Genomic DNA, 14,591 nt, shown 5'->3' with positions numbered 1-14,591 from the left:
TATTACCAATCCCTACTCGCGTTAGTGTACGAGAAAATCGGGATAAAAATAAGAAAAAGCAAAAGCGTGTCAATTTTGCTATCATAGAGAAAACCCTCGTCCCGATTCTACCGTAATAGGCATATGAACAATACCGAAGCCCAACCTTCTGATGATTATGGAGACTTTTCACATACGTTAAACTTTAAAACAAGGCGTTTCTACGTCGGGGGGCTTAAACCAACAATAACTGAACAAAAATTGCATCGTTTGTGCGTAATCAGGGCCCAAAAGTTACCAAAGTATCGGTTTCCGAATAGAAAATTCAATACTACTACGATTCGCTTTAAAAGTCGAAGATGACGAAAACGCAAATCTTCTTGTGGACGACCCAGCTTTCTGGCCTTCGGGTTGTATCTGCAGGCCATGGATGCCGAGGAACAATACAAACAAACAGTACGACTGCGATGATTCGAGAAAAAGAATGGGATCGGCGGAGATCCCGTTACAACCAATGGGTGTCGGAGAACCCGCGACGTAACTCCAACATAAAATCGGTACTCGTTACTTGAAGACGATGTAGACTGTTAAAGTAGGTATCTTTTTACACAGTAAATGACAATAAAAGATCTTAACATTGCAACTTGGAACTCTACTGGCATCATGTCCAGTGCAAGTTACCTATGTAACTTTTTAAATATTTATAGTGTAGACTTTGCGGCATTTCCGAACACTGGTTATACAGAAGTAATCTCCATTTCCCTTGACTCTATTCATACTGACTATACTAGTATTGCAATACCCAGACCCAGACCTTGAACTTGCCTAATCTAAAGTAGGAAGGGAGGTATGCTATTCTATGGAGAAAAACACTGAAACTCGATCATCTGCCCGCTTGTATTCCTAGTGACAATATTATAGGTAACAATTAATGACATCCAGGGTGTTATGTTTTCATATTTCAAATAAAACATTCCTTGTAAAAAAACCATTCTTTGCTTAAGTATAGAACTTACCTTGAAAAAATGGAAAATATTATATGTATGTACATTGACAAAGGTCACATTATATGTAGGGGGTGACTACAATGCTGAATTGAATCAGAACATGGGATATTTTCACTAATTGACTCAAGAAGTAAACTTATAATGGACTTTAAGGGTCAAATTATGATATGTTAGCTATAATTACGAAACTGTTTGCTCGGGGCAAAATTTACAAATGTACCATACAACTGTGATAGAGAAACTTTGATAGATTTTACATAATGTCTGAAGGTTTTTCTAAAATATGGTAAATTGCAAAATCTTAGAGATAATGCATTGAATGTGTCAACGCATCGGCCGGTAATATGCTCCGTTATAATGCCATCTGCTTACTCGCCCCAAACTAATAATAGTCTAAAACAGACATTATCAACTGGAAAAATGTTAGCAAAACCAGCTTAATGCTTATAAATGCTTTCTTGAAAACAGCGAATTATTACTGCTTAGCAAGTTCAACATAAAAGCACGCGTGAGATTGACCAATTTGTACGAAAAAATTGTGTCTGTTATTAACACTGCCTCAGAGCATGTATCCCGCGAGTAGGTTAAAACCCGTACATTAAACCGTACTGGAACCGGAACTTATCAGGCTCCACAATGATATGAAACTAAACGTACTAACTGGATGAAAGAAAATCAGCCTAGAGGGAATACAGCATCTAGTTATAAATCGTATAAAGATTCCAAAAGCAAGTTTAGGTCTGCTCATAGAATCTGTGTTATGAAATATTGCAGGAGCAAGAACATGAAAAAGTTTGTGGCTGCAGAAATTGACAGTTGTGAGTTTTGGAAATTAAATTTAAATAAACGCAGGAAAAAACCCCAAAACGCATCTCTTCGCTTGAGATGGTTTTCAAGTATGTCCGCTATACAGATCCGCAAGCAATTAACTCATGCTGGAGAGACTATTTTGCAGATCTTTATTCCCCCACGGAAAGCGAAGGTTTTAACGAGACGTACAGACCGACAGTTACCAGCGAAATCTCTTCTTTACGCCAAAACTTAAATAATAAATACGGTAAAACCCTTATTTAATAGAAAGAGACATTGTTTAAAGGCCCCTCAATTGTGCAAGAAAGGCAAAGCCTGCGGCAAACGACAAAATATACTATGAAAATGTTATCCAAAGGCGGAGAACTTTTTGTAATGTTTATAGTGAAACTATAAATTGCATGCTTAAATCTTCGCATACACCCATGGGAAAAGAAAAGGGGTATTATCATCACATTATTTTAAAGTGGGAACAGAAGAAGACGGACCCAAATAACACGGGCAATCACATTGTGTTCTTACTTCTCAAACTATATGAAAAAGTTGTTTCTCCTGCTCCTAAATAGTGACGATAAACTTCACCTTAATCCTTCACAAGGGGGTTTCCGCGTAACGTTAGCTGTGTGGGTGACGTCACTAATGCTGCGTGAAAATTTAGTTTTTGCTGCAGAAACCACTCTACACTATAGCTTGTTTTCTGGACGCTAAACAGCATTTGATCGCTGTTGGATTGATCTTCTCAGTTTTAAAAATTTTATAAAATGGATATTGACATAACACTCTACAAGTCTATACTATCGTTGTATGAAATAGCTACAGCAGTGTACGATCAAACGGATACCAATCTGACTGGTTCCCAGTCTTACAAGGCACCAGACAAGGCCAGGTTTTTAAGTCCACACATGAAATTGATTTTCATAAATGAATTAATGAACAAAATTGATTCTAGCGGTTTCAGTTTTAAAATGAACACAATAAATTGTGGTTGTCCTACTTCAGCAGACGACATGGGTGATCCTGTCTATACCAAAATGGATTAGATAAACTTCTCGAATTTGTTTTCAAAATTCGTTAAATGAACGTTTTTCTTTACAACCCGCTTAAATGTAAAGTGGTTGTATTTAATGAAACTTTCACCAAGAAACCGCAATTGGAAACTTGGAAATAACGTTATAGAAGAAACAGAAAATATATCTACCTTAATAACTGTGAAAAGAACTTGTCATTAGACCATAATGTACGTGAATGCTGCAATAAGTTGCGAAAGTCATTCTTTAGTCTTGTGGATTGTGGAGTTAATGCAATGGCTTAAACCCGATTTCGTCAAAGAAAATATATGAATCAGTTTGTCTTACCCCAAAACTCTCTACGGCAGCGAGGTATGGAATACTTTTTACAGAATCACATATCACAATGCTGGAAAAGAGCCCACGCGCCGTGGTCAAATTCTTTCAAGGATTACCGGAATATACTCGCACTGATATAGCTTTCAGCTGTCTTTGGGATTTTACCTATAACAATTCTTATAGACAAACGCAAACTTTTACTTTTCGGTCAGTTATTTCTTACTTGATTCTAAGTTTAACATTAAAAAGTATTTTGCCACAGACTAATATCGTACATGAATAACCCAAGAAAAAGTAAAGGGTTCATGCCCGACATTATATAGAGTCTTAGGGAAATATGGTTATGTATGTGTTGTCTAATTATGTCATGATGGCTCTTTTCCTAATAATAATTGATGGAAAACAACTGTTAAAAAGGCAGTTAAAATGTACAATGAAATTTGAATTTGGGAAAACAAGAATATGTAGTGATAATGTACTATACAGTTTTTTAAAAAATACACTACGAGTACATTCCTTGTAATCTATGGAAAATTCTGTCAAATTTACTGAAACTACCACTATGAACTGTCAGGCAATGAAATTAATGTGGGATTTTTTTTCACGAGATTTATGACGGAGTGCACAAAGTGTCGTATTGTAACGAACATAGTTCTCTACACTCATTAGTTCTGTCCAATCATGACACTCGTAGGTCAAATCTTTGGTCAAAATTATCCAATGACTTAGGCATTGAAACGTTTGACCAGTTTTGTAGTGTAGCCCCGAGCAACAAATGTTAGAAATGTTTAAGGGCTTTACAGCCTTTGACTTGACTGTACAACAAGGTGAAATGTATGAATTATGTCTTATTACATGCACAAATTTCGCAGTGTTAATCAAACACTATCATCAAATGGCTTGTGGCCTTATTCTGTAATGTTGATATGATTACAACTAGTTATCAAAGATATGTACACTATTGTAAATAGACTACTATTATTGGATTTCGAAAATGGGACCGTGACGTAGTTCCATACGTTAAAGGGCAGTCACGGCAGCTCAATGACCGAAATCGAACTTTAGCTATAAAGTTAAGTTATTAACCATGTTTAAATGTTGATTTCACTGTACACTATGATTTACAATTTTTCATTTAACACATCTCTTCTGCTTATATTTGTTAACTAAATGCTTATATTTCGTTTCGATAAGCTTTTAAACTTAACAAATTCGCAGATTTTACGAATCGTTTGATGCAATTATTATTCCTCACATATGTATACAGGTTTCTGTTACTACTATATGTAGATATAATATACATATGTGTTAGCATCTCAGTTATAATTGGAATTGATATTCAATATTCATCTTAATATGCAATTGTGATTTGTACATTGAACTTATATTGTACCTATTGTTTTGTAATTATGCTTTGTAAATTGAAATGTTATATATTATAATATGTACTTTTCAATCTTTGGAGGCAATAAAGATATCTATCTATCTATCTATCTATCTATCTATCATGCTGGACATGATTGATTCTGCCTTTGCAACCATCATCCATGCAGTCTGATCATGATCTGCACTGTTCGCCATTCAGTCTATCTTTTTGATAAGCACCCTTTTTAACAGTTAATGGTACTGTCAAAATTGAAAGGACAAGTTCATTATAGAAATTTAGCAGGGTAAGGGTTAATTAATGTTAACCTACAGATAATCAGGTCTGGCATTTGATCCCCAGTAGGGACACTGACATTTTCTCCAGGTTTAGTTTAGTCTCCGCATGTTCTAGGAGGAAGTTTTTGAATTCTAAAGATACTTTGATTAATGTCAAATTAAATACCAGTAATATATTTTACCTGTGGTTCCAAGTTAAACAAGTTGTGTGCAAGTTTGGTTAAAATAAAATCATAAATGAAACCACTGTCGTGCAGACAAGAAATTGTTGACGGACAGACGACGGACGAAGGGTGATCACAAAAGCTCACCTTGTCACTATGTGACAGGTGAGCTGAAAAAAAAAAACATTGACATTTTACAAGTTTTTGACTGGGAAATACTGCTTTTACAGCAACTATGATAACATAAATGTTTTGTAACAAATTCATCAACAATAAAGATAGAACTGAAATTTTCATTATGTCTGAAATTCTTGAAAAATGACCCGACGTAAGTGTTCAGGTACTAGAAATTCAGAACCAAGATACTGCAAAAATTTAAAAAGTTCCTGTTACCAACCTTTGGTTTTTTTTATAATGATGTATAATACAAATTATATTGTCTTATATTTAAAGAGAAATCTTACCATGGAAACGGTTGATCAAACTCTAGTGGGTGGAATGTTGTTGTACTTGCACTATTGACTGGATGATAAAATTATGCATCAGAATGCACCGTTTTCTTATGACCTTACCCACCCCTTAAAAATTCTTGGGAGGCACTTAGACTTGTGTTTTTCTGTTTGTCTGTCCAACATTCAAAGTCATACATATCTCAGTATTTGCCCTAGACACCAAACACACAATTGTTATTCAGTACATGAGGTAGTGCAGCTGGGGTTTTGCTTGATTCACCTAGTTAAACCTTAGTTATTGCACTTGACTTTGTAAAAGCTATGCTAAGAGAGACTAAAAGTTTGTTTGATAAGTATCTCAAAAAAATATTTGAACTAGTCCTGAACCATATATTTAGATTTGAAAAATTAGCAAGAAGGCCATGATAGCACTAGATCTCTCAGTTTTATTTATAGTTTGAGCAATTTTGATAGAAGTAACATTCAAACAATTTTTAATGAAGATCAAATGAGAAAAAGTTACTTCTAAGTGTTAACAAGGTTTTTCTATGATGTGACCTTGTGACCTAGTTTTTGACCCAAGGTAAACCAGTTTTGAAGGTGATCCAGATTTCATAGATCAAGTAAAATTGTGGCTTTTAGAGTGTTAACAAGGTTTTTCCTCTGACTTGTCCAAGTGACCATGTTCATGGTATCAGGTGATCTAATTTTGAACTGTGAGAAGCACAGAGCGATCACAAGAACTCAAATTGCGTACCATGTGCTCAGGTGAACTAAACTTAAAAATTTAAAAAAGCAAAAAACACAAAATTCTTGTCATTTTTATCATTTACTTCTGTGATCTATTGCACAAAACTAGCACTTTTCATATTTCAACAACAATGCATGTTACAGCAGTACCCATCACTTTTAAAGAACCGGTGGGAGGCAAAAGTTGCCCTCTTACTTGTAAAGCAACTTTGACCACACAGAAACAAAAAAAAGCATTTATCATCAAATTTCAAGGTTGTTTGATATTGTGACTGCATAACTGGTAACTCTATAGAAATCTATTTTACTTTTCAATAGCACAGAACTATTTGAAAATACTGAGCACAATATACCGTAATGCAGTAGTGTAACAAGTTTTTCTGTAGATTTAAAACACTCTTTTCTCTCACTGAAATATTTCTTACCATAAATTCACATTATCTGCTGCACTAAATGATTTCTAGCAACATGTCCTGCATTAGTTTTCAACATAACAAAATGCAAAAATGACCTAGAGTAAACACATGGAATGATGAAGGCCTTTAAGGCCCACAAAATGATTAAATGAATATCTTTCACACATTCAATAAACTTACAATCAGACTTTTCAAAAGTACATGTACGTGATGTGAATAAAAATGTTAAATAGCCAGGCAAGAAATAATCAACTGTTTGACAAATTCTCATTTCATCAGATCCACTGACTCTATGAGGTGGGTCATACATACATAAATGTTTATAAACATGTTAGAGTAGACATTTAGTATTCCAATAATCAGTAATATCAAGAGATCGGACACAAAAATCAGGATTCAAAATCCACATTCTGTACTCAACATACACGTATATCTGTTTCCCTCCCTGAGCAATGCTGAACAATTATGTCACGCTCAAATTATAAATTCCCAAAATTAACCATTTTAACCTTTAGGCTACTAGCATGATCATCTTTTGCACTGTTCGCTATTCAGTCGGTAAATTTTCTGTGAACATCCCTTTGAATAATAAATGGTATTGCCCAAATTGAATGATAGACCAGTCCATTTTAGGAATTTAGCAGGCTTAAAGGTTAAGAATAATCCTCAATCAAACATGATACTTCTCCATAACAAGCTATTCCAGCAACCAATATATGCCACAAGTTAACATTAAAATTACAGTGCCTCATTTAGTTAACCCTTAACCTGCTGGCAGCAAGTGTTTCTGCCTTTGCGACCAGTACAGATTAAGATCACCATGCACATATGTGCAGTCTGATCATGATCTGCACTGTTCGCTATTCAGTTAGTATCTTTTTGATACTGCAGAATCTGGTAAATAAGCGCATATTCGAATATAAGCGCATATCAAAAGTAAGCGCATACGGCCTTACCGTTATTCCATATGGGATAATAAGCGCATGTCATGCTCTTACCATAATTTTGTCTCGAAAGTAGGCGCATATCCGATTACTGGTAAACAAACAACAGATGCAGCAAAAATACGTAATTACGGTATTATACCCTGATCATTGTTAATCATAAATACAGGTGACAAGTGTTCTTACCTGTTGAATAGCCGATGGGTGTTAAAAGATTTTAAAGTTTATTAACTGATAAAATGATAATTGTTTACGATAATCATGCTTTTTGAATAGAAAATGTTTTCAGTAAATGAAAATAAGTTTGAATACCAGAAAAGTTGTTTGCGTTGTCATAACAGTTTGTCATTCTTTTGTAAGTGTGTGAAAGCAATATGGATAAAATGTTACAATCTTAGTGTTGAACAGTGATTGAATGGTGCAGGAGATTGAACATTATCTGGAAATTATATATGATCAATTATGCTTTCATTATGTATAAATACTGTATGCAATAGAAGGAAGTAGTTCACTGTGCACGTCCATGACCATGTTTTACTTTCGTTTTCTCAACTAAGGTAAGCACTGTCAATTTTTCTAATATATCAAAAATAGGCGCACACGGCTTGTCTATAAGCACATATCAAATATAAGCCCATAGTTTTGGCTTAAGTATAAGCACATATCAAAAATAGGCGCATAAAAGTGCCACTAAAATTATTATAAGCGTATACGCTTATTTACCAGATTTTACAGTAGCACCCCTTTTAACAGTTAATGGTACTGTCCAGATTGAAAGATGGACAAGTTCAGTATAGAAATTTAGCAGGGTAAGTGTTACTAGGACACGGCCTACAACTCAAACAATAACTAGATACAGCATCCAGTCATTTATAGATATCCCTGAGATATCTTTCAATCAAATTCACTTTTTTATACAACCAGTACTAAACAGCAGGCATTATGGAATGAAGACATCATCAATCTGATTTCTTTAAAGATAAATACAACACATTGTTCACATATTTTCTCTCCGGATTGATTTTCTTCAATAACTGTCCAATACGTTGAGTCATCTGATCTTTCGACATCTGCGGTTTCTTTGATTTGAATTTCTGTACAAGTTCTTTAGCTGTCATGGGTTTACGAGACAGATACCGTCTGATAGCTTCCTCCGTTATCTCACCACTGTAAATATACAACATGATGACCATAAAAACTAGAGCTATCACTGAATGTGATTAATATCTCCCATCATCACTTTGAGACAGGGAAATTATTACCTTTGACATCAATGTGTGACATTGACTGGATCCAGAGGCCTGGACTGTGCATTCTGCATATTGACAGACATAATTTTGTCAACAATTAATGTCTGTTTTATAAAAAAATCTTCCAGTGAAGGAAGATACCAAATAAAGCTTTCTTGACCTTTGACCTCCATCTGTGCAGGTAGTCATACCATGGTGAACAATTAAATATAGTTCTTTATAAATCTGAACATTCCTTAAACATAATTATACTTTGTACTGATGGATATAAAAGGTGTATTTCAAGTCCAAAGACTACTGTAAATCTATACAATTTGACATTGGGGCAAATAATCAAATCATGCCATAGCAACTTGATTATACTTTCTTTATGTCAGTGTTTCTCATAGTTCAATTGTTCCAGTTTTAACTATTTTGGTGACAGGTAAAATGTTGACAGACTTAAAAGAGTGATTATAAATATTTCTGCAGACCTGACAAGAACAATTGATACTCTATACATTTTGTGAAGTACAATTTTCAAAATAATCTCCTTAAACTGCAAATGGCAATCTTGTTCTAAAGGAATAAATAAATACAGGATACTTGTAAGATCAAAATATCTTTTACCAAGTAAATGCCTCAGGCAATATCTACATACCTAAACAATGATTTTACTGGAAGCAGATCTATGGCACAATGGGATATTACTGTTGGCAAGTGAAAGATATCTACGTACCTAGACAATGATGCGCTGGAAGCAGACGGCACAACGGGAGATTCAGTTCTAGGTTTCTTCTGTGAGTCTGTCGTATCTTCACCCTCCATCTTCCTCTTTACACCTGTAATGTCAAGTATTCCAGCCTTAAAATCAGCTGCTAAAATATCATGGTGCATGACACAGCAACTTTAAGATTTACTTATCTTCATATGGATGATGGGCAATAAATTATCAATAAAAAAATCATCAGACTCTTTAAACATTCAAAGAAAATATCTTTAATCAGATATTCATGACAAAAGGTTTTTAACAATACACCCTTTAAAGAAAAAGCTTTTTGTAAAACATGTATGCCCCCTATGATGGCTTGTCCCATTTTCAGTATGGAGATCACTGTAATCTTGCCCTTTGAACTACTGACCCCCAAAACAATATGGGTCATCTACTGACCAAAGGCAATCCTCCTACAAAGTTTGATTATTGTAGGACAAAGCATTCCTTACTTATTGAGCAAATTCAGTCTTGAGGTCACTGTGACCTTGACCTACTGATCCCTAAAACAATTGGGGTCATCCACTGACCATAAGCAATATTCCTATGAAGTTTGAAAACTGTAGACCTAAGCAGGAAGCAGTTTTCGGTCTAAAGATCACTGTGACCTTGACATTTGAACTCCTAACTACAGAACAATAGGGGTCACCTACTGACCACAAGCAATCTTTCTATGAAACTTGACAACTGCAGGTCAAAGTGTTCTTTAGTCAGTGAAAACTGTTTCCAGTGTTAAGGTCACTATGACCTTGACCTTTGACCTATGCACCACAAAATACTAGAGGTCATTTAGTGAACATAGGCAATCATCCCATGAAGTCTGACCATTGTGAGACAAATCATTCTCTAGTTATTACAAGCAGACGGATAGATGGACAGATGGACAGACAGAGCTGTAAGGGGTGTTGGGGAAGGGCTTATACTCACAGTGGGAGGCTAAACTAAATAGTAGCAGAAGCTGAAAACATTGTCTTTGAAAACCATTAATATAACTCCAAGCTGTTTTATCACTGCAAAGTAATTGTACAAATCAAACGTATAGAAATATATTTCCAAGTAACTATCATAAAACTTACCATCTGATTTGACCTCTGTCTTGACATCTACCTTACTATCAGCTGATTTGTCAAATGTTGGAGTGTTAGATCTTGATCCACCTTTCCTTTTCTGAAAAGTTTATGTAACATGTTCTTCTTGTGCAGAACTGATTTACTTTGCATGCAGAAATTCAGATGAGACTATTACAAACTTTTTTAAGTTTAAAATTTTCCAAAACATTTGCAAGCACATTTGACACAACTTTTCAAGAACATGTAGAAAGGTTTTGATTAGTGCAAGTGGGGAACTCAACATAATCAAAGCAAAAAATCTATTTCTAGTGTAGAAGCTAAATGTAAACATGAAAAGTAAGTCAAACATTGTTACATACTTGCATAAAGAGAACAGATGAGAACTTATCCTCATTCTTGTCTATATCCGAGTCCTCGCTGTCCGAGGAGGAACTGCTACTGTCACTGTCATCTCCACCTTAAAAACATAAACATGTTGACATCTGAAAATATCACTTCAACAACAATATACATGGTACTACATGCACAATGAACAGCATTATATGGGTTAATTATCTATATGAGAATCTCTGCTGTCTATAGAGTTACTGTTCTTATCATCCCAGTATAACAAAGTCACACATATGGTTGTGTCCTGTTTATGAATAGACATATATATGTAACAAATAAAAATCTGATATTTCTCTAACAGCCACACTGGGCATTGGTGTATGGCTCAGGCTATGCTATTCAAAGAAGAGAAATTTGTGAATGAATAAATCAATGCATGTCATTTCCCAGCCAGTAAAACTGCATTGGTGAATTAATGATATGCAGTGGACCAAATACAATAACAGTATATCTGCCACATATAATAACCTACATCATATGTTTAAGATGAAAACAATATTCAAAAGATCAAACAAACAACTAACTCATAAAGCCATATATATTTCTTGAGGTTTTCTTTCCATATTCTTCTCTTTGAAAATGAATCATCCTAAATATACTTAAGCCAAAAACAGATTTGCCAACCAGGTAAACACAAAATTTCCAATGAGATGGTTGTAGACATATGTTTTCAGTGATGACTGAATGAAGACGACATGTCTAAGTTCGTTTCTCCTTCACGTTTGATTTATGTGAACAAGTTGCCAATTACTAACAGAGAATAGATAACACTAGTAAAGTTAAATGACAACCCTGCAATCCTGAAATTCTGTCCAAACTAAACAATCTGGATCATTCAAGTCCTTACCATCTTTACTTTTCTCCTTCTTTTCTTTCTTCACTTTTTTCTCTTTGCCGCCACCACCTCCCTCTCCCCCTCCCTCGTCAGCCTCTCCCTCCTCGTTCTCCTCTTCTTCTTTATTTTCTCCCTCCTCCTCGCTGCTCTCTTCCTCTGAGTCGATCAGTTTCTTCAGTCCACGTTCCTGATCTACACCCTGTGTATCGTACTTGGCATCTTTCTCTTTCTCATCTAGTTCTGATTCACTGAAAAACAGATTTGCTAAGGTAATTGACCACTAATGATGAAAATTTTGGTTCCTTTCCATATTCTCCATTACCGAATTTGGCATTCTTCAAGAGTTATAAACATCAAGAAGCAAATTTTCTTTTATGGCTAAAGGATGACAAAATAGCATACAAGAATATGTAATCACACAGAAATTGCTGAATGTCATTACCTGTCCTTAAATGGTTATTACTAAGTCAAAAGTGGAAATGGTTTTCATTAAGTTAAGCCTAGATATATATTGTGAACACTAGAAAACAACTTCAGACAAATGTATCTGAATCATCAACTATTTCTGATTTTTTCAAATCGAGATATTCCAATTTCATTTTACTTTTCAACTACCTGAAAAAAGCTGACTCAAAAATAACAAGTCAGTCTGAAAGACACCTATATCCCCCGCCACTATTATGGATAGTGAAAGGGTTGATGGTATTGGGTGGAAGCATTAACATTTGAGTTGTGACCTTTACCTTGAGCTGGCCTGGGTGAATTTTGAGTTCTGTATATTGTCTTGATAAGGGGTATATTACAGCCAAGTCATATTAAAATCCTTCAAGGGGTTAAGGAGATACAAAGCAGACACAAAATGGAAGGCTCAAACCTTTTACCTTGATTTGTGACCTTGACCTTGAGTTGACATGGCTGACTCATGAGTTCTGCACATCATCTTGATGAGTTGATCATTTGACCCAAGTTTCATGAAAATCCCTCAAGGGGTTTAGGAGAAACAGAGCAGATATAAAATGGAAGGCTCAAACCTTTGACCTTGAGTTGTGACCTTGACCTTGAGCCAACATGGCTGACTCATGAGTTCTGCACATCATCCTGATGTGGTGATCATTTGACCCAAGTTTCATGTAAATCCTTCAAGAGGTTTAAGTTATATGGAGCGGACACAATTGTTACCGACGGACGGAGACCATTCCTGTAACCCCCCCCCTCACCACTTGTGGCGGGGGATTAATTATCTTCTAGGCTCATACAGCATTGTACCTTATGTTTATAAATGATGTAAGTATTATCCAAATAGACAACTTTTATATCAAGCTACCAGAAAAGGTGTTTAGAATTAATTACTCAAAATACAGGAAGGCAATGCCCTTCAACCTTGTGCTTAAATCTTCAAATAAATTCTAAAATTTTGCGCACACAATTCACAGATAACCTAAACAGAAGATTTACAGCATTCAGCCATCATTTTCTCATGTATGCATAATTATCTCCTCAAAACATCAAACTTTGCTAACCTTTAAACCGTCAACACTATAATAACCTACCTTCCAGAATCTGAAATATAATCTAGTTCTCTGTCATCAAAATCTCCCTCGTCACTATCTTCTACAGCCTCGTCATTGTCATTTAGTTTTGCAACCTTCCTTCCTTTCTTCTTTGTATCTTTTTTTTCTTTCTTCTTTGGCTTTTTCTCTGTAAGCACATACATCAGACTGTGACAAGCAAACCTCAACAAAAAACACTGGGTCTTAGGTTGTAAAACTGTTTTTGGAGACCAGTCTAAGAATACATCATTACCATTGGTTGATTTCCAGACTGTGCACAGAAACAACCAAACATGGAATTTTTAGACTGGCCTTCAAACTTATGTCTAATAGTGGGTATAAATCAGAATACCTTTACAATACAGTTAAAGGGACTGACCTATAGGTTAACATCAGAATATCATTATTTTCATAACATATGAACATGTCTGTTGAGAATTTAGAAACATAATACAAAGTATATCTAAAGTGCAAATCTTTGTAAACATTTTCCATTGTGATGAACTGTACTTACTTATGTTAAAATGTATTATTAAAGCCATGGTATAAACTGGAAACTATTTCATCAATACCTGTATTTTACTTTGTGGCTAAAGTTTTTGGGAGTTTTCCTGAATATCTTACAGATTAGATATATGGTTTATAACCAAACACTGCCTAGAACTCTCTGTATGGACTTTTTTTATTTGCAAACACTAACAAATCAAAGTACTTCCTGAATTTTGAAATATTTGACATAAATATGAAAAGTGCCTTTAAAATTAAACAGCACTTAATTAAAAAGACTCTAGTCACTGTCACACCAGGTATGAAAATCAGAGAAACCTTTAAAGTAGTTGATGAGTACTGACATGCGATTACGTATTCTTGTTAGGTTGTAAAGCATTCTTCAGTTGAATCTGTAGCTCAAAGTGCTTTTCATAAAAAAAACGGAAAATGTTGAAATCCCATATAGAGATTTGCCGACTATCGTTACCTTCCACTACCTTAACTGCAAAATGATAAGCTATAAATAGTAACTGATTTATACCTCCCTCTTCGTCGTCATCATCATCATCATCGTCATCATCATCTTCATCGAAACCCCATTCCTCCATGTCAGTCAATATCTGTAACAATATTCCTGTGTTTCAACACATGCTTATGTTAAAATCTGCTCACACTACATGAACATAATGCTACTTCTGAGAATGTATAACTTGCAAAAAAACAAAA

At 35.0% G+C, this 14,591-nt stretch overlaps 1 protein-coding gene across 1 annotated transcript in view; it reads right to left on the bottom strand.

Annotated features, from left to right (window-relative positions):
• Positions 1–6,230: 6,230 nt before the first annotated feature.
• Positions 6,231–14,591, bottom strand: part of LOC123543409 (general transcription factor IIF subunit 1-like) — a 30,563-nt gene continuing 22,202 nt past the window's right edge. The window contains exons 6-12 of the mRNA XM_053539587.1: positions 14,407–14,485; positions 13,377–13,524; positions 11,839–12,074; positions 10,961–11,058; positions 10,608–10,698; positions 9,499–9,601; positions 6,231–8,697 (exon numbers count right to left, since the gene is read on the bottom strand). Coding sequence (XP_053395562.1) covers positions 8,490–8,697; positions 9,499–9,601; positions 10,608–10,698; positions 10,961–11,058; positions 11,839–12,074; positions 13,377–13,524; positions 14,407–14,485 — 963 coding nt within the window. The 3' untranslated portion in view covers positions 6,231–8,489. The remainder of the gene's footprint in view (positions 8,698–9,498; positions 9,602–10,607; positions 10,699–10,960; positions 11,059–11,838; positions 12,075–13,376; positions 13,525–14,406; positions 14,486–14,591) is intronic.

Source organism: Mercenaria mercenaria, chromosome 3 (genome assembly GCF_021730395.1).
Source record: "Mercenaria mercenaria strain notata chromosome 3, MADL_Memer_1, whole genome shotgun sequence".
NCBI classification, from domain to species: Eukaryota; Metazoa; Mollusca; class Bivalvia; order Venerida; family Veneridae; genus Mercenaria; species Mercenaria mercenaria.
This window is presented reverse-complemented; position numbering and strand designations above follow the sequence as displayed.